At 39.4% G+C, this 26,085-nt stretch overlaps 1 protein-coding gene across 2 annotated transcripts in view; it reads right to left on the bottom strand.

Moving 5' to 3' along the window:
* PPP3CC (protein phosphatase 3 catalytic subunit gamma) overlaps positions 1-21,740 on the bottom strand; it is a 71,910-nt gene extending 50,170 nt beyond the window's left edge. Inside the window, exon 1 of one of the 2 annotated variants that reach the window (XM_081268937.1) lies at positions 21,250-21,740. In XM_081268937.1, coding sequence (XP_081125063.1) covers positions 21,250-21,298 — 49 coding nt within the window. In that variant the 5' untranslated portion in view covers positions 21,299-21,740. The remainder of the gene's footprint in view (positions 1-21,249) is intronic. The other variant, XM_081268936.1, reaches the window with a different exon arrangement.
* Positions 21,741-26,085: the final 4,345 nt, after the last annotated feature.

Raw genomic sequence — 26,085 nt, 5'->3', positions numbered from 1 at the left:
GGGTTGAATGCAGATAGTTGGCATTTTAATAATTTGTACTCTGGGCAACCTGTGCACCAAGTTCTTTCTTTTAGTATTCTGAAATCATACTGGTTTAAAAATGAAAGTTTTAAGAAATTTGAGGGCTGAGGGTATAGTTCAATGGCAGAGCACTTGCCTACCATGCACAAAGTCCTGGGTTCAATCCCAGCACTGCCAAAAAAAAAAAAAAGAAGAAAGAAAGAAATTGAAACCATAGTTTTAAAAGTTAGAAAACTGGGAGTAAGAGGGCGGTTACCCTAAATCATTTTCCATGAACAACACCTATTAAGCTAAATACAAACAGCTAAAAGCTAAGCATCACTACAGTAAAGCCATGAGAAGCAAAATGCTATGACTAGACAAGCTTTCCAACTTGAGTACTAAGAGTAAAACCCCTATGAACACCCTTCTATGTGTCTTTCAGAGAACATAAAACATTTATTTCTCTGTGTCTATACCTAGCAGCAAAGCTGAAAAATTATGGGCTAGGCGTTGATTTGCCACAGTTCACAAAGGGATCACAGCACTTCATATTCCCAGCATGAGGGGTAAGGTTCGGTTACTGCACCATTTGGCCAGCACTGGCAGTGCTCATATGTTAAATCTTATTCCATCACAGCAAGTGGCGCCTCTTCTGGTTCTAACCTGCAATTCCCTGTAAATACCTTTCCACTTACCATTGATGGCCATTTGGATGTCTTTTTTGGGAACACGCTTATTCAATTTTTTGGTTATTAAAACATTTTTTTTCACTGATAAACATTCTTTTTCTTTTTAAAATTTTTTTTAGGGGCTGGGGATGTGGCTCAAGCGGTAGCGCGCTCGCCTGGCATGCGTGCGGCCCGGGTTCGATCCTCAGCACCACATACCAACAAAGATGTTGTGTCCACCGATAACTAAAAAATAAATATTAAAAATTCTCTCTCTCTCTCTCTCTCTCCTCTCTCACTCTCTCTTTAAAAAAAAAAAGAAGAAGGAAGCTCCTTTCATCTTCTTAAAAAAAATTTTTTTTTAGTTGTACGTGGACACAGTACTTATATTTTATTTATTTATTTTTATGTGGTGTTCGGAGTTGAACTCAGTGCCTCACACATGCTAGACAAGTGCTCTACCAGCTCTGGTAAACATTCTTATATGTGCTGGGTACTGTTCTATATTAGATATGTAAACATTTTTGTTCTTAATCATCTTTATTTACATAAGCATATAATTGATTGTTTTTAATAATCTGTATAACAATTACTCAACTTTCTTTTTGAAACTATAGGTACTTTCTTTATGGAAATATGGATGCATCATAATTTATTTAAACATTTTCTTACAGTTGGATTTGGATAGACTATTTCAAAATTTTTATTTACTCTTTAAATTAAACTGTTATGAGTATCCTGTTTATATGACCTTGTCCAAGTCTTTGTTTCCCTATGAAAGATTCCTAGAAATTAAATGTATTCTTTTTCTACTCCTGTGTAGCACATTACCCCAAAACTCAGTGGCTTAAAACAATAATCATTTATTATCTCTCACAGGTTCTGTGGACCACAAGCACTTGTCTCTGCTCCACAACTTTTTTTTTTTTTTTTTTTTTTTTGCGGTGTTGGGGACTAGGGATTGAACCCAGGGGCACTTTACCAGTGAGCTACATCCCCAGTGAGCTACATCCCCAAGCCTTTTTATTTTTTATTCTGAGACAGGGTCTAAGTGGCTGAAGCTGGCTTCGAATTTGTAATCCTGCCTCAGCCTCTGGAGTCCCTGGATTACAGGTATATGCCACCAGACAGCTCTGTTCCCCAATTTCTGGGGCTCAGCTGGACACTCAAGAGCCCCAGGCTACAACCATCTGTATTCTGTCTCACTTGCTCACTCATTCAGTGGTTAACACTGGCTGTTGGCCAAGGCTTAGCCCAGGTTTTTAATGAGAATACCTGCATGTGGCCTGTTCATGTGACTGAGTTCCAAGGACAAGCATTCTAAGAGAAAGACAGAGAGCCAGGAGGAAGCTATATCTGGATTTTTTTTTTCTCCAAATAAAGGTCTTGCTATGTTGCCCAGGCTAGCCTTAAACTCCTGGACCCAAGTGATGTTCCTTAGTAGCTGGATCTACAGCACCAGGCCCAATAGGAACTATGTCCTCTTTACGTTATAGCCTCAGAAGTCACATCTCAACATCCCAACAAACTCAACTGACTGGAGCAATCACAAGCCTGCCTAGGTTTATAGGTAGGGGAAATAAATTCCACCTATTTATGGGAAGGGGCAAAATTTTATGAAAGGATATGAGATTATGAATGCTACTGGGGTTCGTTCTTTCTTTTTTTAGTATTTTTTTTTAGTTGTTGATGAACACTTATTTTATTTATTTATTTATATGTCATGCTGAGACTTGAACCCAGTGCCTCACAAATGCTAGGTGAGTGCTCTGAGCTACAACCCCAGACTGTCCCCCACCTGCCAGGGCTATATTTTGAAAGTAGAAGCTGTGATACTTTATTTAAAGGTAGCGGGGAACTAAGTTACCAATGCCTCCATTCATACCTTTAAATAAGAGCCCATTTTAAATGGGCTATATTATATTTTCCAAGCTATTACCAAATGAAATGGGAACATCAGCTCAATTATTATAGGCAAAATATTAAAGAAGATATACTCCCTGCTGGGCACCATGGTTCAAGCCTATAATCACAGCTGCTCAGGAGGCTGAGGCAGGAGAAACAAAAGTTCAAAGCCATCCTCATCAAAAGCAAGACATTAGGGGTTGGGGCTATGGCTCAACGGTAGTGCACTTGCCTGGCATGTGTGAGGCACTGGGTTTGATTCTCAGTACTACATATAAATAAATAAAATGAAGTTCTATCAACAACCAAAAAATTAAAAAGATAAAAAGCAAGACGCTAAGCAACTCAGTGAGAGACCCTGTCTCTAAGTAAAATACAAAAAAAGGAGGGGGATATGGTTCAATGGTTAAGTGCCTCTGGGTTCATTCCCTGGTCCAAAAAGAAAAAGAAAATCTATTAGGTGATAAGTAATATGCCAAATACCTCATATTTAAAATCTATTAGTATTCCAGTGTTAACTCTACTTACAAATAAACCCATATAGTATAACCTAAATCACAACTAAAAAATGCATTAGAAAATACAGCAAGGAAATACACCTAGGTGTTAATGCAAGATTCTAAATTATTTTTTTCTATTTTCCTGTTTTTCAACTTTTATCCAATGACTCTATATTCCTTTTATAATCAGGGAAAATACATTTATATATTTAAGAACTCAGCATATATCACTATGTGTGTTCTATATGATCATAATGATATTCTAAGTAAATAATAAAAACTGTAAAATTAGGAAATTATAAGCAAGGGTGTTTGGACTGCCAATGGCATTATATTTTCCATTTTTCTTTGCTTAATTCCAATTTTTCCAAGTTTTTATAAACTTTATTAAAAGTAATAGATGCCAAAGGGGAAAAAAATAGGCAATCCCCCCGGGAATGACTTTCCCTATGTTAATCAGTTTTATACTTAAGCAAATACATCATTTCTCAAATCAATAGCTACAACACAGATCAACTCTAACCACTAACATTCAAAAAGTTAACATCAAATTTAAACTACACTTACAAAAACAAACAAACAAGAGTTAATAAGATAACACAGAGGAAATTCTGTGGCTTATGCTTAAAAACAGTTTTAAAATGCTGTAGAGGTTGGGAGGTAGGTCCCCTAAGATTCTTGGCCCTGGTGCACATGCACCTTCTCCCAGTTCTTCCATCAAACACTGCCTTGAGCTGAGGATGCAGCTCAGTGATAGAGCACTTACCTATCATATGTGAGGCTGTGGGTTCAATCCCCAGCCCATGAAAAAAACATTGCCATGAAGGAAACCTGCAGATGTAATGAAGGTCCCAAACCAGCCTGTGCAGGTAGACCTGACCTGATTTCACAAGACCTTTAAATTTGGACCTGAAGGCCATTTAGGGGTTAAGAGATCTGCAGCATGGAGGGGTTTGATGTATAAGTTTGCCATTACTGGCTTAAAGACAGAAGGGGCCACAAAACAAGGAATGCAAGCAGCCTCTAAGAAATGAAAGTGGCTCCCAATCAATCCACAGCAAAATAAGGACTTCATTTCTGCCACTGCAAGGAATTAAATTCTGCCAATAACCTAAATGAGCCTAGAAGGAGGTCCTTCACCAGGGATCAGGATGAAAACTCAGCTTGGCAGGCACTTTGATCTCAACTACAGTTGTCATTCCATCTTTTTTTTTTTTTTTTTTGGTACCGGGGTTTGAACCCAGAGCCTCATGCATGCTAAGCACATGCTCTACCACTGCAATACCCCTCACACAGATGCACTTTTGGTACACACAAGAAAGTAACACTGACTGCCTCACTTAAATTGAAAGAGAAACCACAACTTATGAGTACTCTGGCTCATAAAAGAGATAAACTAAGCAAACCAAACCACAATGCATCACAGACTATCTAAACTCAAAACTAGATCCTTCAGATCCACATGTTCCAAAAAGTCTTCAGGCAAATTAATTTAACAGTAACTCGGCACAGACATTAGATCTGATCTAACATTAGAGCTTTATGAGTTTTAACAACTCACCTAGTTTACAAATTCTAAGTGATGCTTTCCCAGATTACAAACTTCCAGCTAAAATCATTAACTGTCACTAATCTAACAGTGCCCAATGTTTCCTAACTGCTTCCCCCTTTTGAGAGACCACTAGGTTCCTCTGCTTATTGAAACAAATTAAATAAACCTGACTTTTTAAAAAATATATTTTTAGTTGTTGATGGACACAATACCTTTATTTATTTTTTTTAAAGAGAGAGTGAGAGAGGAGAGAGAGAGACAGAGACAGAGAGAGAGAGAGAGAGAGAGAGAGAGAGAGAGAGAGAATTTTTAATATTTATTTTTTAGTTCTCGGCAGACACAATATCTTTGTTGGTATGTGGTGCTGAGGATCGAACCCGGGCCGCACGCATCAGGCGAGCGTGCTACCGCTTGAGCCACATCCCCAGCCCCACAATACCTTTATTTTATTTGTTTATTTATATGTGTTGCTGAGGATTGAACCCAGGGCCTCACACATGCAAGGCAAGTGCTCTACCATTGAGCCACAACCCTAGCCCCAAACCTAACTTTTAAAAAAAAGTACAAATACATCCTTCCTGGTGTTTGGTCAGTGGGCTTTCACAACTGGAATTTCCACTAAGATTCAGCCATGCCCCTTGCTTCTGGTGAGACCCACATTTACAAAGTCCTGTGCATAACCAAGACCACTTGAGCGCCCTGCTCAGGATGACCCTGCCTGTGACAATGAGTGAGCAGGATACTTCTGTTGAGCAGTGAGCATCAAGGTGATGCTGGGTCCCCTGACTTTTTCAAGTCTTATCAGACTGCTTTGTTCCTGAGTGAAATCTGGCTTCTCCATAATGAAAAGGAAGTTCACAAAGACAGGACAGACATGAGCCTAGTAAGTTCATCCCCACAGGCTGGCAAGTTCAGATCTCAGAGATCTGTCTTTGGGCAAACTTTGCCTTAGTCCTTATAATCCTAAGAAATGTTTTGTTCAGTTCTGTCTGTCTGGAGCTGCTCTTAGTTAATGACAGCTGGTCTTTGGTGTCACATTGTGTCTTTTAAAGATGTGTGATTACATACATCTACTTCCTACTGTAGGTCATGTGAAGTTTTCTCAGTCTGTGTCTCTTGGGGGCCTCTCCTGCTCACTTTCTTCATATTTTATGATTATGAGTACAATTCAACAAATGGCGTGATTTCACCAAGGAAAAATAAAAACCTACAAATGGCCTCTTAGAGAACTTTAAACATTGACAAATTTATTTATTTATTTTTGTTTTTTTCTGGTACTGGGAATCTAATTCAGGGGCACTCTATCACTTAGTTACATCCCCAGCCCATTTTTAAAACTTTTATTTTGAGACAGGTCTCACTAAGTTACTGAGGCTGATCTCAAACTTGGGATCCTCCTGCCTCAGTTGCACATCAGCCTGGGCAACACAGTGAGACCCTGTGTCTAAAATAAATAAATAAATAGATAGGTAGGTAGGTAGATAACAATAAGAATAAATAAACTGTGCTTCAACACTTGGATGTCTTTCAGATTAAAGAAAATATATATTCATGTATAAAGGCTGACTGTAAAAATATTTTTATCTCTTGGTTTAAATAGGCTTTGTACTGATGAAGTTCATAATACACTTTATAGGATAAATAAATGGAAAGCCTGTATGTGTGTTAGTGTCCTCACTTCAGGTTAATCAGTGACTTAAATCCTTATAAAACTGATTATGTACTTTACTATAATAGGAGGTTCCACTCTTTCATCTGACAATGCCAGTTAATATAATAAATTAACTAAAGCCTACAGTCTCATCAACCCTAAGTGGTTTCTGCTTCTTTCTTACATTCACCTGAAGTTCCCAGCTAAACATCAGTAATTGAGTCTTGTGGATGACATATCAAAAGAACTTCTGTAAATATTTGTATCATGCTTTCATAATTACTGATTCTACAGACAGTAAATTATTCATGTGTTGCTCACATCATTATTATGAAGAGACATTGTAGCTGAGTCAGGATTTCTAGAACTGTTTTAGTCCAGAAGCAGAACATACAGCGAACAAACTGAACAAATCAGAACCTCTCAAATGGAAAATGCTACTGATTACCATGTACTTTGGAAGACTTTATCTTTTATCCTCTTGGTTATTTCTTCTTTCTCCAGTGGTCCAAGAGTTGCTGGTCTAGACTGTCAATAAAGACCCCTTCCTTTATTCTAGTATATATATCAAGACCTTTACTCATGACAATTACCAAATATTGGATGTAATTCAGACTCTTGCAAATGTGAACAATCCATTTTCAAAATTTAAAAAAAAATTTATTTGGTTACTAAAGGAAGATTCAAATAGATTTTGAGATATATGGGACATTATTTCAAACTTCAATAATAATTCTTGTCTGAGTTTTTGTCTGTTGCAGACTCGTAGTGTGTTACCTCCAGAGTCGTTATACCAATCAATGCAATAAATGATCATCTAAGACATTTAAGAAAAAGAACAAAATGGCCCAGTGCTTTAATGGTCAAAATATCAAAGCACTGAAAGCTTGATAAACATTTACAACCTATCAAATAATGATACAATGCTTGCTTCATCAACTCCCCTAAATGGTAAATCCTCCAATTTAGCTGAAGAATGATCAGAAGCAGAGGCTGAGAATTGAAACAGAAACTACAGATTGCTCACAAATGCTCAGAAAAATACTGCTTGCAAAACAGATAAACAGAACCAAACCAAACCACAAAGTATATTGCAGACTTTCTAAACTAAAATCTTTTTAAAATACCAGCTCTCCAAGACACAAAGGTTCCAACACCATAAAATAAAATAATCTAACACCAACTTCTCAGGGATTCACATGGACTAAAGAAAAAACCACTGACAGTATATTCAAATAACTCACCCAAACTATAGATTCTAGCCAAACCCTGACCAGACCTCCAACTTGAATTGAAAGTGCTGCAACTTTTTAATTAATTTATTTTATTTTACTTTATTTTATTGTTTGCAGCACTGGGGATTGAACCCTGGGTCTCACATATGCTAGGCAAGCACAATGTCACTGAGCTACACTGCCAGTCCCTGCAACCTCTTTTTAGCCAAAGTAAATCATCTGCATGAAGTCCAGAGTTTTGTCCACAGCTTTTTGTTTTTTATTTTTAAATTTGTTCTTGTTATTTATACATGACAGTAGAATGCATTTTGACACATTGTACACAAATGGAGCACAGGTTCTCTTTCCTCTAGCCAACCACGGTCACAACTTTTTTAAAGTAGGGTTTATTTAGGGACTATATGCTGCACCCACCGATGTGCTGAATTTGATAAGCTCTGACATGTTTACATTTGTCAAACCATTACTCCAATCAAGGTAAGAAACATTTCCACCACCCTGAAAAGATCTAGACAATGATCATTGGTTTGCTTTTTATCAGTACAGATTCATTTGCACTTTCTAAAGTTTTACATTAATGAACTATGCAGTATGTGTCTGGCTTTTTTTACTGAGCATAATGATTTTGTGATTTATCCATACCTTGCATGAGTCAATCGGGTTGTATCTTTTTATTTGCCAAGCAGTATTCCATTGTGAGTATATACCATATTAAGATTTTCCATTTACCTACTGGGTATTTCCTAATTTGAGCTATTGTAACTAAACACGCTATAAACATCTGTGTATGGATCTTGTGTTTTCATTTCTCTTGGGTAAATACCTAGGAGTAGAATGCCAGGGTAGTATGGGGAAGTGTATAATTAACATACTATGAAACTGCCAATTTTCGAAAGCAGTTTCACAATTTTACATTTCTAACAGCAGTGTATGAGTTCCAGTCACTTATATATCCCTGCCAGAACTTAGTCAATGTCTTTTAGTTTCAGTCATTCTCTTAGTTGTGTAGTAGCATCTCATTTCCCCAATAGTTAATGACTTTGAATGTCTTCTTGTATGTTACTGGCCATTTGTATATTTTCACTTGTGACTTATCTGTTTAAAACTTTTGCCTATTTTTAAATTTTTGCTGGTTTTCCACTTATTAGTGAATTGTAAGTTCCTCATATATTCTGGATATCAGTTCTTCATAAGACATACATAGTGTAAATATTTTTTCCCAGTCTGGCTTGCTTTTTCCTTTTCTTAATGAAACATCTTTAGAAGAATAAGATCTTAATTTAATGAAACCCATTTACCAGGGTTTATGATGCATGCTTTTTGGAACCTAGGAAAACTGTGTCTACCCTAAAATCACAAATATTTCTCCTCTATTTTCTTTTAGAAATTTATAAATACTTCATCTCTCCAAGACCCAACTCCTATGGCTTGAGGATAAGGATTTCAACTTGCAAATTTGGGAGTGTCACACAGACATTCAGACCATAGTACCATATAAGTCATTAACACTTTTTCTTTATAAATTAGAGTAGTATGGCATAGGCTAGAATGAAAACAATCTCTCTCTGAAAGACCACTAAAGTCCAAACAACAACTACATAGGTAAAACACACAACAAATAACATTCATATGCAAGATATACCATGGAAACAAATGGATTTTGTATAATTTTAATTAACTATAACTCCCTTTTTCTCATACACACACCAAAGTAACAGTGAAGTTATCATTAGAGGTAATCCTGAATCTACTCTCATTCTTACACAGACACAAAATCATTCAAGATTTCAAAACCTGTTGGTAACAAACTAATTACAACACACTTCACACCTGTACTGCACTGGGGAATAGTAAGAAACTTGCAGTTCTGTTTTTAAAAAGCTAAAAATAATAAATCACTAACTCTACCTGTTTGGTATCAACTTCAATATGTGAAACATAATGCCACAAGAAAAAACTGCACTCTTCTTTATAACAATGAAACAGTTTATTTTTGTAACAGTTACTTAAAGAGGATGGTTGGTGACCTCCTTAATTTGATTTAAAAGCAGCAAACTCTGAAGAAATCTACTGAGCACAATTAACACCACCTTCCTCTTTTCCTAATAACAACAGCTAGGAAAGACTGGTGTAGAATCACAAACTTATGTTTCTTTCCGGAACTCAAACAGTTCAGTCTCATCTCTAACACCAGTTGAGGAGATTTATAATTTCAGTCCAGTCATTCAGTGTCATCCTTCTAAAGGCTGAAAGACTGCACATTATCAATTGAAAAAAAAATTCAATAACTAAATAGATCTAAGGTTTTAATAGCTAACCTCCATAGTACCCGGGGAGAATAATGACATTTGTTAAAAGTTAAATTTGGAATCTTTAGCAAACAAAGGGTTATACAGGTAAAATTTTAAAATATAAATTTAAATTTATATTTAAATATAAATAATTATATTCTAGTTAAATAATTATTTATCTTGTACCTAGCACATGCTCACACATTCACACACTAGGGGTAATGTGTAAAATATACAAGTTTAACATGCGGAGTTTACCTTGGAGAACATTATGCTCTAGTTAAGTAAGCAAATAATTCACATAAAACAAGATAGAGTATACCCACAGAAACATGAAATAATACATTGCATGGTAAAGACTAAGTACAGAAGATTATAAGGGGAATCAAATATGAAATCAAGGAAGGTACAAATTTGAGCCTGGAGGTAAGTTTTCTGGCAGGTCCAAAGCTACTTCTACACTTTAAGGAATTTGTTACAGCAAACACCCACCCCTGTATCTAAAGGAATACTACAAGGGAGAAAACAGAAAATTCCAGTAAATACTGTGTGTAAGAATATTTTAGCTGAGCATGGTAGCACATGCCTGTAATTCCAGCAGCTCAGGAGGCTGAAGCAGGAGGATTGTGAGTTCAAAGCCAGCCTCAGCAACCTAGAGAGGTCCTGAGCAACTTGGCAAGACCATCTCAAAATAAAATATATAAAGGGCTAGGGTTGTAACTCAGTGGCTAAGCACCCCTGGGTTCAAACTCCAGTACAAAAATAATATTTATTTACTTATTTATTTAGTACTGGGGATTGAACCCAGGGATGCTTAACCACTGAGTCATATCCCCAGCCCTTTTTATATTTTATTTTGAGACAGGGTCTCACTAAGCTGCTTAGGTCCTCCCTTAGTTGCTGAGGCTGGCTTCAAACTTGGGATCCTCCTGCCTCAGCCTTTTAAGTTTTCCATATTCATTTCAAATATATATGTACACGTGTTTGTGGAGGGGGGTGATACTGGGGATTTAATTCTGGGGTGCTAAACTGCTAAGTCCTTTTTCAGTTTTTAATTTTGAGACAGGGTCTCTCTAAGTTGTTTAGGGCCTTGCTAAGTTACTGAGGCTGGCTTTCAACTTGAAATCCTCCTGCCTCAATCTCTCAAGTCACTGGGATTACAGAAGTGCACCACTATGCCTGGCTCAAACTGCATTTTTATATTTAACATAGTTTTCAAGATCAGAAATAGAGCCATGTTACCATTTTTTTCTTCATGTTTTTTATGAGCTCCACAGGTAATTTTGTTTGGTAACCAGAACTGAAAACCATCATTCTAAGACAGTTCATCTGTTAATGTTCCCAAACCTTGATTCTACCATGTGTCAGTTGCTGTTAGATTACCTTTATTTTAACAGAAATTCTTTTACAAGGCTTCTAACTTAGAAGCCAAAACCTTAATCAAACTAGGCCTGCACATGATTCAAAACAAAAGCCAAATTATAAAAATTAAGTTTCTAGTGGGCAAAGGGCGTTGGTGTGGCTATAAAGGGGAAATAATGTAAGAGAAGTCTTAGGCTGACAGCCTGTTCAGTGTCTTTTTTTTTTTATTCTTTCTGTTAATGCTGAGGATCATGCATGCTAACTGAGCACTCTACAACTGAACTGCAACCTCCGCCCACTGTGGGGTATTTCGATTGTTCTGGTAAGGCAAGGCTAATACATGTGTACTGCATGGATAGACACACACGATGGAGTGCATGTGTGATATAAAATAAGAAAAAAAAACCTCTGGATTATGCCAATGTCAATTTCTTGGTTTTGCTATAGTACTGTAATAGTATGTGAGGTTGATGCAGTGGCCAAAGGGGGCTTGTGGGAGGGTTTTTTGGAACTTCCTGTACATTTCTTTGCAACATCCCTGAATCTATAATTATCAACATGAAAATAAAATTTTCAAAACTCAGTTTCTAAAGTTCACTGAAGAAATTCTGCAACTTTTCACCATCAAATTCAACTCAGTATACTGCTATAATATACACCCACTACATAAACAATGTATATATGCTGGTAATATAAGTAAAATCTGATGCAAATCTGCATAAACAAAAAAGGCCATGTTGGGTTTAACCATTAAGACATGCCTGAAAAGTTACTGGCCTATGAGCTGCTATTTTAAGATGGCTGTATGGCCTAAGCCTCCTGGGATACTAGGGTTTACCTAAATAGCTACCTCGGTTGACTACAAATGACTCTGCTTTCATGCTATTTTAAGCTGGCAAGCCTGCCCTACTTTTGCAAACTCATTTCCTAATCTGCTCACCTGCCTTCCCAATCATGAACCAGTTCAAACAGCTGAAGAGGTTATATTAACTATTATTGCTGAAAATAATATTGCCTTTCAGACTTTCATAACTTAATAGAACAAGTAATTTTATTTCACTGATCTGATCAAGCTCTTTGAAGTCATTCCCTCTGCAATTTGATGGTCACGGAGCTCACTTTCAAAGTAAGGCTAAGATATGGCCCTCCTAGAACCAACCAAATAATCACAACTCTCAGTGACAGTCAACAGAAACAATAACGCTTTTTTCCTAGAAGGCATAAAGAGATACTTTCTTTGTGCAGTGCCATTTTTAAAAATTAGGCTATCTGTCATGTTGGAAACAAAGTCACATTTTCAACTTCATGGAATACTAGTTTGGTATATTTTGCTTATAATGTTTTTATTTGTCTTGTGGTTTTGCTTTTTAAAAAAATATGATAAGCCGAGTACAGTTGCACACGCCTGTAATCCCAACACCTCAGGAGGAGCTCAAGTTCAAAGCCAGCCCCAGCAACTTAGCAAGACCTTATCTCTAAATAAAATATATAAAAGGGCTGGGGATGTGGCTCAGTGGTTAAGCATCCCTGGTTCAATCCCTGGCACACACACACAAAAAAGACAAATCATATTGTATATATTTATGGGATATGATGCTTTGATACATGTATATTATATGGAACAAACTAAAAAGCTCATTAACATGCTCATCACCACAATTACCTGTCATTTTATGGTGATAAATTTACTTATTTTGAAATATAAAACACATTAGTATTAATTATAGTCACTCTGCTGTGCGACAGACCTCAAAACCTATTCTTCCTATCTGAAACTCTGTATCCTTTAACAACTCCCCATTCCTCCTCATCACCCCCCAGGCCTCTTGTAGCCATCAGTCTACTTTCTACTTTTGGGTTCAATTCTACTAGATTCTATATGTGAGATCAAGCAGTATTTTTGTCTCTCTGTGCCTAGCTTATTTCACTTAATATTTTATCTTCCAGATTCATCCATGTTGCCATAAATGGCAGGATGTCCCCCCTTTTTAAAGCTGAATGCTAGCCATTGTGTATGTATGTGCTGGACACTCAGTGTTGATGGACACTCAGGTTGACTGTATAATTTGGCTACTGTGAGTAATGCTGCAATGAACATGGGACACAGATACACCTTCAGCACACTGCTTTCAGTTTCTCTGGATATGAGCCCAGCAGTGGGATTACTGGATCATATGGCAGTTCTATTTTTAGTTCTCTGAGGAGCCTCCACACAACAGAAACAATAACTTCTATACTGACATCATATATTTTGCATAAAACAATACACAATACTAAAAAACAACCAACTTGTTACCATGGATAAATCCACTTTTATTACTCCAGTCATACACTAAAACCACTCTGTTTCACTTTAAAATTTCCACAAAGCCCTAGGTCATAAGAATAACAAAACCTAAGTGCCCACACTGGAAGAACACAAATTAAGTCTCATCTCTTTAGGCCACTGATCACGAAGTTTAAAACTTTAAAGGACCATCAATTTACAGAGTGTGAGAGCAGACATTTCACACCAGACATAGTCTACAGTTTAGTCAACTGCTCTTTTTCTAGTGGTATTAGTCATAGGCAGCTCCATAGGTTTAATTTTCTGTTACATTTTTAGGAAGCTATTATATACTATACTGTGTGAATACATTTCATGCAGTATTTAAGCTTCTAAGTATAACCAGAAATGACAGGAATTCATCAAATATTTGTTTATGAGTACATGATTTCCAAAATTCTACATATGCTGCCAAAAAAGGAAAATTTCACCTTAAGTATTTATTATTATTATTATTATTATTAATATTATTATTTTGGTACCAGGTATTGAACACAGAGCACTTAAACATTGAAACACATCCCCAACCCCATTTTTATATATTTTATTTAGAGATAAGGTCTCGCTGAGTTACTTAGGGCTTTGCTAAGTTGTTGAGGCTGGTTTTGAACTTGTGATCCTTCTGCCTCAGCCTCCTGAGACGCTGGATTGACAGGTATGCACCACCACACCTGGCCCTTAAGTATTTTAGGTTTAAATCCTTTCAAAGCTAACAAAACTAAGGTGGGAAATTATACAACACTTGGGTGTGTGGTGAGAAGAATCCTGTGGCACTCTACCACTGTACTACATCCCCAGGCCTTTTTATTTTTTTGTTTTTAAAATTTGAGACTATTGTGCTAAGATGCTCAGGCTGGCCTCAGACTTGCAATCCTCCTCCTTCACTCTCCCAAGTCACTGGGTACAACATATTACTTTAAAATCATTTAACATATGCTAACTTAAGTAAAATAGATATGCTGTCAAATTTCACAAGATTCAAGATTAACTGTTTTTCCCATGGTGCTGGGGATCAATTTAGATACTTGAGCATACTTAGGCAGGTACTCTGCCACTGAACTATATTCTCAGACCCAGGATAACTTATTTGCTTGTTTGGGTACTGTAGATTAAACCCAGGGGTGCTCTACAACTGAGCTACATCTCCAGCCTTTTATTTATTTATTTATTTATTTATTTGGAAACAGGCTTTCCCTAAATTGCTGAGGTTAGCTTCCAATTTGCCACCCTCCTGCCTCAGCCTCCTTAGTAGCTGGAACTATAGGTGTGTACCAGCATGCCTGTCCTCTCTCTCCCATTTTAAATTTGTGGCAAGGAGAATAAATAACAAAGACCACACAGCTAGTAATTGGCAGAGACTATGCTCTTTTCTACAGCCTTTATAAAATGTTTCTTATGCCTGCATTTACTTAAACATTTTCTATGCACTTAACCATTTACACCAGGTACTGTGTTCAGCACTAAGGATTCAGTTATTGCCCTTGAAAAGAACCATGTTGTGTGAACAAAAGACATGAAAACCACTTTTTCCCCCTTTGGTGTTGATGATAAAACCTAGAGCCTCGCACATGTTAGCAAGTGCTTTACCACTAAACTACATCACCTTCTTGTGCTTGACATCTTTGTGAGCACTTCCTGCCGGGGGATAAACTCAACTGATGAACAGGCTTGCACCTCGAGTTACCATCAATGATGAACAGTTGAGTTTATCCCCCTGCATGCTACACCTCTCCAGCCTTGCACTAAGTTTTCTTCCTTCACACTTCATACCCCCATCCCCAACCCACTTTGTCACTGCTTGTACGTCCCTGGAATGCTTTATAATAAATGGGCTCTTTGTCTTACTTCTGTGTAGAATCTTGTCCCACAGCTTGCTTCTTCCCTATCTGTTTATGAGTTAGCTAAGAGGATTTCTGAGAAGATTTCTCTACTCTGCCAGGTGGCTGCAGAGAGTAATGGTTTATAGAATATGGACATTGATGTCAGGCATCCCTAGATTCAAATTCTTTTAGTAGCTGCTTGACCATGGACAAATTAACTTTGTTTTGCCTCAGTTTGCCTATCTGTATGAGAGGTTTAATAAAACCTAGCTTACTGGGTCAAATAAACTACAAGTGTAACAGCAGGAGCACAGGGGAAGTGCTGCATACATGTCAGCTGCTGTGGTAATCACCATCATCATTATCATCATCAATAGCTATTAAAAGATCTCTTATGAGTTGCCACAATCTCAATGCTTTACAAACTTTTAAGAATGTTTGGAGCCTGGAGCAGTGGCGCCTGTAACCCCATCAGCTCTGGAGGCTAAGGCAGGAGGATTGTAAGTTCAAAGCCAGCCTCAGTAATTTAGCAAGGCCCTAAGTAACTCAGTGAGACCATGTCTCTAAATAAAATATTTTAAAAGGACTGAGGAAGTACCCCTGGGTTCAATGGATTCAATAATCCCTGGTACCACCTCCCCCCCCAAAAAAAAAAGTTTGGGGCTGGGCATGCAGCAGCCAATGCAAAGCACTTGCCTAGCATGTACAAGGCCCCAGGTTCAAGCCCTAGTAAACGTAAGTCCTTTCAGGGCTCTGTGAGTTTACTCGATGTATGAATCTCAAATAGCATCAATTTCTAATATTTCAAAAGTTCAGCAGCTTGTTAGTTACAATTGTAAGTTAAACAAATGTTGTTGACAAATACAACGGATATACACTATTTGACATTGAAATTTTATACTTAAAAATGATTCTGAATTGGTATTCTAATAAATTATTAGTGTGCTGCCCTGAAAACTAAATATGAGTATTAGCACTTTCAAACCATCACAGAAAATGTTTAAATTACAAAATTTACGCTAAAATAATATGCAATATTTTCATCATAAAAGCTTTAAATGGACCAGGTGTGGTGGTGCATGCCTGTAATCCCAGCGGCTCAGGAGGCTGAGCCAGGAGAATTAAGAGTTCAAAGCCAACCTCAGCAACTTTGTGAGGCCCTAAGCAACTCAGTGAGACCCTGTCTCTAAGTAAAATACAAAATGGGGCTGGAAATGTGGTTCAGTGGTTGAGTGCCCTTCAGTTCAATCCCCAGAACCATTCCCCCGCCACACACACCCCCCAAAAAGCTTTAAATGTATGATCCATTTTTCTTTAAATTCAAAATATGCCAACAGATAGAAATGTAGAAAAGTATTAAAAGCAGTTATATCTGGATGTAAGGAATATGAAGTCTTTGTTTTCTTCCCTTTATGCCTTTCAAATTTTATGATTGATTGGGTTATGTTATATTTAAAAGGGAAAAGAATATTTTAGGGCATCAAGAGCAATGGAAATAAATGAAGTATAGGTACTAGAGGCTGAAAGGAGGTAGTGTGTACTCATGGAAATGGCTATACTACTCTTCTTAAACATCTTTTAAGAAAGTCACAGCCACTTTATCCTAAAGCCAGAACGTTAAGGAGTCAGTAGTAGCACAGGACATGGGCAATATACAGCCTGTCTGAATTCCAAGAGAATGAGATAAAAGGGGCCAGCAGTTTACTGAAAAGACGCCTGACTTTCAGTCATAGACCCTATTCAGCCACCAAACGACAAACTTAAGAGAATGGATTCCCCATGTCAGTATTGTAATTTCTGCAGGAAAAGGAATTTGGAAACCAGGGGGTAGGTGGTTGGGGATCAAACTGAAAGAATTTCACAATTCAAACCTTTTGAGATTCTAGTTCTCTGCTCCAAATACCATACCAATGATAATGTATCTGAGCCCCTTTAAAATTAAAAGCTCAATCTCCCCACTTCCCTTAAAAATTGTTTTTCTGCAACTGAACTTTCTCATGCTGAGGATGGAAACTGAGGAACTGGTCAGAAAGCACAGGCAGGAAGCACAGTGCCAGGAAAAGCTGAAAAAAACCTGGAATTATAACCTATCTCTGGCTAGCACAGCTTGGCTAAATCTACATATTTGTACTTCCTAACTTTTGCTCCTATAAATTGTAATGTTCCTCTAGGGCAGGTGGAGGTATAAGTCCTCCTCAGTTTTGGCCAAACTGCCATTAAATTCATTTTTCTTTTTTATATGTTTGCTCTTATTTCTGATAGGATCAAATGACTAAATCCAGTCCAGGGGAATCCCAGCAGGGCTTGTGGCCTGCTGCCTATCACAGTGATACCCTAATGCAAGGGGTGGGCTGCTGTAGGGGCTCATGAGTACACACTACCTCCTTTCAGCCTCTTTCAAAAGAGACAAATGAGCATCTATTAGGGCACACTGCAAATAGCACTCAAAAAAACATTTAATGGGTGAAAGCATAAGAATTTTTTTAAAGGGCTGGGGATGTGGCTCAAGCGGTAACGCGCTCGCCTGGCTTGTGCAGGCCACTAGATTCGATCCTCAGCACCACATAAAATAAAATAAAGATGTTGTGTCCTCCGAGAACTAAAAAAAAAAAAAAAAATTGAAAAATTCTCTCTCTCTTTAAAAAAAAAGAATTTTTAAACATAAAATGAATACCTTCAACAGCTAGAGAAGAAATCAGCAGCCAGAGACGTTCTAAAGCAGGAGTATCTGTCTCTTCACATTATACCAGTGCAACTCCACCCAGAGCACTAATATTTCCTAAGAAGGGCTTCTTAATGTAATTTCATATACTAATCTGACATTTTTCAAACATTAATGGTTTCTCTACTAACCACTTACATAGTAAGAGGTCTGTTATCAAAGTACTGTCATATTCATAATATTTACCTTAAGCTTTCCACAACAGTTATGTCATTTGCATGACCTGCACTTGTCAGGGAAGATATTATTACAGATTAAATTTAAAAAAAATTTTTAGTTATAGAGGGACACAATACCTTTATTTTATTCATTTTTAATTTTTATGTGATGCTGAGGATCGAACCCAGTGCTTCACATGTGCTAGGCAAGCACTTTAGCACTAAGCCACAACCACAGCCCTACAGATGAAATTTTTAATGTAAATGCAAGAATACACAGTAGGGTAAAAAGAAAAAAGAAACGAAACAAACAAACAAACCCAAGGTCACAAATCCTGTCCAGAAGCAGAAGTAAAACCTAGGTTTTTTTGACTAGTAGTCTAGCCTCCTTCAGTTTCAGAAAGCTCCATTTAAAGGACACTTAAAATACAAATTTCTCCCACCCACCTTCTCTCCTCCAAGATTTGCTCAAACAAAACAATTAAGCAGAATTTAAAGTTAAGAGGAAATAACAAAACCAAAAATAACTGGGGTGTGGCATCACCTCTGAAGAAGCTTTTGAGCTGTGAATAAACATAGATAATCTGGCCAAACAGAACCACATGAGATCAGGATTTAGTGCCTAATACAATAGACCTTAACTATTTATATTTCCTTTCTTTTTTTGTGGTACTGGGGATGAACCCAGGGGTACTTTACCACTAATCACATTCTCATCCTGCCCCCCCCTTTTTTTCCACTTAGAGACAGGGTCTCAAATTTATCAAACCCCTGCCTCATCCTCCTGAGTAGCTAGAATTATAGGTATGTGCCACCATGCCTGGCACAAACCTTATATCCTTAAAAAGAAACTTCCAACTATTTCAACCTCTGGAAAGCACAGAGGGGAAAAAAGCAACATTGTTACCAACTGTGGTCAAGTTCTTATGCTAAAGTTTTTATATGTGAGATAAATCCACATATTTAAGGGCCTGAAAATGCTTATGTTTCACTTATTTAAGAATAGTCTAAATCAGACACAATGGCACATGCTTTAATCTCAGCTACTTGTGAGGCTGAGGCAAGAGGATTAAGAGTTCAAGGCCAACCTGGGCAATACAAGATATACAGGAGAATATATATATATATATATATATATGCCTGCTCTGACATGGTGACACATGCCTGTCATCCCAACTACATGGGAGGATTACTTGGGCTCAGGAGTTAAAGACTGAGCTGGACAACAACATAGTAAGACTGTCTCAAAAAAAAAAAAAAGGAGTAGTATTAGTATTAAAAGTATACAACATATGGTAATTTGGCTGAAGAACAAATTTATATTATTTAGACTATGAGGGTGGCGTTCACTTAGGTATGATCATGCCTAGCAATAACAAGCACCTAAAATTTCAGTGCTGTATTTTACTTTACTTCTTTTAAAGGGTCTTAAAGGGTCATATAAGATTCTCCTTTTTTATGGTAGAAATTACGCTGTACAATGGTGGTCAGATTTTGAGATTCCTGAAGATCTGAGGGCTGCCACTAAGCTTTACTTAGATCTTATTTATCCTGACTTGACACACAGTTCTGATTTATCTGGTTTCCCTACCCACTTTGGCTTAGAAGTAGCAGATTAGAAGGCAATAAGGACATATTTGACAGAGAACAGTACTGCAAAGATAAAGACAGACAAAACACTAAAATGGTATAGTAGTGAGGAGTCATCTTAGTGCAGGAGGAAACTGCCAACACCCATCAGAACACACCAGCCATATTAACAGTACAGCACAGAAGTTAATGTACAAAAATGACGACCTTGATTCATCAAAAAAGGTTATGTGTAGCATATTCTGAGTCTTAAAAGAAGGTTATATACTCCTTATGGGTTAGATATTAGGAAGATTTACATTAAAATGGTCAAAATAATTCAGCTGTTATATGAGCAATTGACTTAAATCCCTAATGATATCCAACACTGAGCAGATAAGTCTCAAAAAATACTATCATATTTAGTAAGTATTAGATAGTGTAAACATTCAACATTTAAGATACTGATACTGTTTTCCTTCCCTAAACGGGCAATAGGCTTTTCCCTTAAAAAAAAAATGTATTATTGTCACAATCTTAGTTTCCTTTCTCCAATACCAAAATGAAAAAAAAAAAAGTATTTTAATAGTTTTCCTCTATAATGCTGTAATGCTAACCACTTCATCCAGAGGCCACTGACACAGCTAATCTAAGTTTTTTCCTTTCTTTTAGTGTTTTCAAACCGGTTATTAACAGGAGAGAGAGAGAAAGGGCTGGGCTTAAGTCTCGAGGCTGGACAAAAGAAGCAGATGAATTAGTGGTCATGTTTGACAGGTCTTGTCAGTGTAAAGACAGAAACGACTTCAACATAAAACCCTGCGAGATTCAGAAAGGAGCACTTTTTGTTTTGTTCTTATAAGAACAACAATAACAACAACAAATCTAATAAGGTGGGCATCTGAATAGAGAACATTATTCTCCAAGTCTCTACAGTCAAAGGAAATATAAAAGACCAACATCATGTTTAAAGGTCTGTCAATCCGCTTTAAAGATAACGCACACTTCTCTCTGTGTGTCAGCATATGAAGTTTCCTTTAGCAATGGAGCGATGGTCTAGAGAAAGTAGGCCAAAGGTACCCGATACATGTCCTAAAAAAGAGGGCAGGGAGAGGGGTCAAGAAAGATCTGATCCTAAAAGATCCTAATTGGAAAAGTCCAGGAAAGTCCCTGCCCACACCAGCCCCGCTGCCGCCGGACAGGAGACCAGAAAGGAGGGACCGTTTCGTAAAAGAAAAATCAGGAGGCGCCGTCCCTCCGGGAGCGGTAGGCGAAGTCCCCGCGGCACCGCTCCCGCTGTCCGGGCGCCGGGGACCGCCGAGGACGCCGGTGCCGCCCGCCGGCCGCTCCGCACCCTCCGGGTCCCGCTCGGGTGGGCGCGGCCGGGCCCCCGCCTCCCGCCCGCCGCCCCTGGGTCCCGGCGCCCGAGCCGCCGCCCAGCGAGGGCCGTTTCCAGAGGGTCGCCGAGGAAGGCCCGGCCCGCTTGGCACCTTTGATGACGCGCTCGGTGGTGGAGAATTGTAATTGCTTCCTGGACATGGTCCCCCGGCCTCCTCCCGGCTCCCGGAGACGGCCGGACGCGCGCCTCCGCCTCGCCGCCTTCCTCTCAGGCGCTCTCGGCTCCCGCGGCCGTCAGCCCGCCGAGCCCGGCCCCGACCGGGACGGCGCCACCGGGAGGACCCGCCTCCAACTGCACCGACAGGCTGCGGGCGCACCGGCCGCTCCCTCCTGCGGCGCCCGCGGCTGGCGGGGACCACCGCGTCGAGAGCGCCGGCGACCGCGGCGGAGCGAGGCAACCAGGGCGACCGCAGCCGCTCGCGTGCGCGACCCCGCGCCGCGCGCGCCACCACGCGCGCGCGCCTGCTCCGCGCTGCCGGCTGGGTCCCTGCTCCCGGCGCGTCTGCGGGGCTCCTCGGCCCGCGCTGTCTCCGCGGCTGACTCCCTTCTCCAGCTCGTCGCTGTCCCCGCGCCAACGCCAAAAGCAGCCCCGAGGTCCATGCAGGGAGGCCAGCGAGGCGCGGCCATCTTGCCCCGGCCGGCGACCCTGCAGCCTCAGCCTGATCCCCCTGCCCCGTCCCTGCAGAGCGGTCAGGCCCACTGCCCCCCACTGTTTCATCCTCCCCCGTTTCGACCCAAATCTCCAAGCCGCCTGGTTTAAGTTCTCATATTTGTTGAGTGCACTTAGTATGGTAAGATGGACCTTCGCGTCCATCCTAGTTCCTACCCAAACTTGAAGTCCAAGGACCCTTCCCTTCTTTTCTACGTCCAAGAGAAAGGGGTTTGGGGAGGGAAGGGCCTGCCCCTGGGACTCCAGGGCCACACGTCAGGGGTGAAAGGAACTGACCTTTGCCTTAACTCTGTATGTCACCTGCCCACCTGGAGGGGTCCCTTCCCCCTTGATTCAGTGACATAGTACTTGTATGTCACATGCTGTTTGTAGTTCTGCAGTGTTCGGGACAGTTTGCATCACCATAGGCAGTCTCTATTAGATTCTTGACAGTCTGGCTCAACTCTAGGTTAAAAAATGAACTTTATTGCTTCTTAAAGTATAAGCCTAGAATAAAATACGAACCATCTTGCTACAACTGTCTTCTCTTACTGAATACAGGACCTGGCAAAGTCAAAAGTATTTTGATTTTAGCAATGCTCATTGCATATTGAAACTGAAATCCAAGGAAGCACATGCAGGTTAGAGGCAAACCAGTTACTGCAGCGGCCGATGTGGCTATGTATATTTAAGTTCAATTTAAATAATTCAGTTCCTCTTGTGCACCAGCTGCATTTCTAGTGCGTATTCTGGTGACCTTATTGCACATGGTAGAATAGGCCATTTCCATCATAACAGTTTTATTGGACAGCTCCTTGCTAAAAGACTGTAGGAGTTAAGCCTAAATCTCCATTAGCATAGATTTATGAATTAAAAGGAAATCTGGAGATACACACTGGAATTAGACCCTAAATTATCCCTTGGAGTTTTGACCTAAGACTCTTCATAGTAACCCCAGGAGGTAGAAGAACTTTAGGGGATATACAGAATTGGGTTCTGTTTTCATGGGTCTTGCCTTCAGGATTCCAAATGAAACAAATGTTTGGATAGTCTGAGGAAGTTCTACATTTAAGAAGTAATCATAATTAAAAAAAAAAAAAAGAAGAAGTAATCAGGGGGCTGGGGTTGTGGCTCAGTGGTAGAGCACTTGCCTAGCACGTGTGCAGCCCTGGGTTCGATCCTCAGCACCATATATAAATATATAAATAAATAAGTTAAATAAAGATATTGTGTCCAACTACAACTAAAAAAATAAACATTAAAAAAAAGAGAGAGAAGTAATCAGAGCCAGGCAACTAGTGAGGCTGAGGCTAGAGGATTTAAAGTTAGGAACCAGCTTCTGCAATTTAGCCAAACCCTGTCTCAAAACAAAAAGGGCTGGGGATTTAGCTTAGTGGTACAATGCTTCTGGGTTCAATCCTCAGTAAGAAAGGAAGAAAGAAAGAAAAGAAAGACATAATCAGAGCTGGGCACAGTGACACATGCCTGTAATCCCATCTACTTGGGAGGCTGAGGCAGGAAAATTTCAAGTTAGAGGCCAGCCTGGGCAACTTAACCTGTCTCAAAAGGGTTCAATACCTGGTATTACACACACAGACACACACACACACACACACACACACACACACAAACACATGATTAGAGGTTCACATCTCTATCAACAGAGCATACCTCTAAAGATCAGAAATACATTGGGCCCAGCAATACAACTGATGCTCAAATTCGCCTAGAAGATTATAAATAAGATCATTAAAAATAAAAGTTTCAGGAAACATCACAAACCAATATAAAGGAATAACTATTCAATAATAGTAGTGGAAAATTTCACTGACTATTTGAATCTTAAGTTGGAGCCACCCCTGACCTCAAAATAAAGTGAACCTGATTTAAAGAATTCTTTGAAGGGCTGGGGATGTGGCTCAAGCGGTAGCACGCTTGCCTGGCATGCATGCGACCCTGGGTTCGATCCTCAGCACAACGTACAAATAAAGATGTTGTGCCCGCCGAAAACTAAAAAATAAATATTAAAAAATTATCTCTCTCTCCCTTTAAAAAAAAAAAGAATTTTTTGAAGTTCAGTCTTGTTTCACCTCAGTCTCCAGAACATGAGTTATACCACACAGCCTCAACTCGAAGCAAAGTCAATCTGACCTGGAAACCCACTGGTAAGGCTTTGTCCCTAGTGAAGGGAGAAGTCGCCATAACTTCCTAGGGCATTCAAGCAAAGGTGAGTCTCCAAAGAGCCATCTGCAGCCAGCCGTCAAGAAGCAGCTAGAGAAATCTCTATACTGCTTTCCAGATTGGCTGTACCAATTTGCAGTTCCACCAGCAATGTTTGAGTGGTCCTTTCTCCAGATCCTCACCAATACTTATTGTTGTTTGTATTCTTATAGCTGCCATTCTTACTGGAGTGAGATAAAATCTTAGAGTAGTTTTGATTTGCATTTCTCTAATTGCTAGAGATGATGAACATTTTTTCATGTATCTCTTGATTGATTGTATATTATCTGTTATTGATTGTATATTATCTTCTGAGAAGTGTCTGTTCATTTCCTTGGGCCATTTAGTGATTGGGTTATTTTATTTTATTTTTGGGTGTTAAATTTTTTGAGTTCTTTATATATCTTAGAGATGAGTGTTCTATCTGATGTGCATGTAACCACTATTTGACCCAGCTGTCCCACTCCTCGGTTTATACCCAAAGGACTTAAAAACAGCATACTACACTGACGCAGCCACATTAATGTTTATAGCAGCATAATTCACAATAGCTAAATTGTGGAACCAACCTAGATGCCCTTCAGTAGATGAATGGATAAAGAAACTGTGGTACATATATCCACAATGGAATATTACTCAGCAATAAAAGAGAATAAAATCATGGCTTTTGCAGGTAAACGGATGGAGTTGGAGAATATCATGCTAAGTGAAATTAGCCAATCACAAAAAAACTAAAGGCTGAATGTTTCTCTGATATATGGATGCTGATCCATAATTGGGGGTGGGGAGGAGCATGGGAGGAATGGAAGAACTTTAGATAGGGCAAAGGAGAGGGAGGGGAAGGGAAGGGGAGGCAGATAGGAAAGACAGTGGAATGAGATGAACAACATATATGAAGACATGAAAGGTGAGACTCTACTTTGTGCACAACCAGAGACATGAAAAATTGTGCTCTATATGTATACTATGAGTTGAAATGCATTCTGCTGTCATGTATAACTAATTAAATAACTTTTTTAAAAAAGAGGAAGAAGCAGCAGCCAGAGGATGGGTACCCAGCCTGGCGAAGAGGGTCTAAGCAGAGCACCCCAGCATCTACCATGGGCAGGGTCTAATTTGATCAGACCCATGTTGCCAGAGAGGTGAAGGAACTTACCCACGCCCACAGGTGGAAGGACAGCATCAGGGTCCGTCAGAGCTCCTGGGGTGTCATTGTTTGCTGGAAGTCATAGGCATTTGCATGCAGCCCACAGGGCTACTCAGAAGTAAAGGATGAGGCAGGCTAAAAGGCAGAGCTGTGCAATGAATCTCATTGGAAAGGGTGGCGATGAGAAAAGATGGAACTGCAGGATGCTTACATTCCTTGATAAACCAAACAACAGAACAACATTTGGATTCTTGGGGACCCAGTGCCCCACATTCCAAGCAGTGCTGTAGTGGGGCTCAGGCAGCTTCCCTGACAACAATGGTGCTTACTAGGCTGCCTCCTAAGCTGTGTGGCTTTGTGTCATGTCTCTGTGTCTCAGTTTCCTTGTCTATAAAATAGCGATAATAATAGTGTTTATCATATAGGTTTGTAGTGAGGATAAAATGCATATTTGTAAAGCATTTAGAAGTATACCTAGCACATAATAAGTACCTCATTTGTGTGTTAAACCAACAGAAAAAGCAAGGATTTGTTGAATGAGCAAATGAATAAATAAAAGAATGAACCTGGGTTCAAGTCCCAGCACGGCTGCATACATGTTCTTTCACCTAAACCCTTGAGGGCTGTGGCCCCTCAAGGAAGGATAGGATTTCAAGAGCAAGGAGGGGAGGTATCCTGGACTGGGTAAAGCTGTGTGGAGGCAGTCACTCTCTGAAGCTTTTGTCATCCTTCCAGATGGAGGTAAAGACCCCTGCCTCTGTGCACCAGGAGCCTTTTATGAACTGCTCAGCAACATCTATCACATGGCAGAGAATAATTCATTTATATGTGGATCTTTCCCTGCTAGGCTGTTGAGGCTCAATCCCTAGTTTGTAGCCTGCTCTTTTTTTTTAGTGTGTGTGTGTGTGTGTG

The sequence above is a fragment of the Spermophilus citellus genome (genome assembly GCF_964194105.1).
Source record: "Spermophilus citellus genome assembly, chromosome: 16".
Lineage (NCBI taxonomy): Eukaryota > Metazoa > Chordata > Mammalia > Rodentia > Sciuridae > Spermophilus > Spermophilus citellus.
This window is presented reverse-complemented; position numbering and strand designations above follow the sequence as displayed.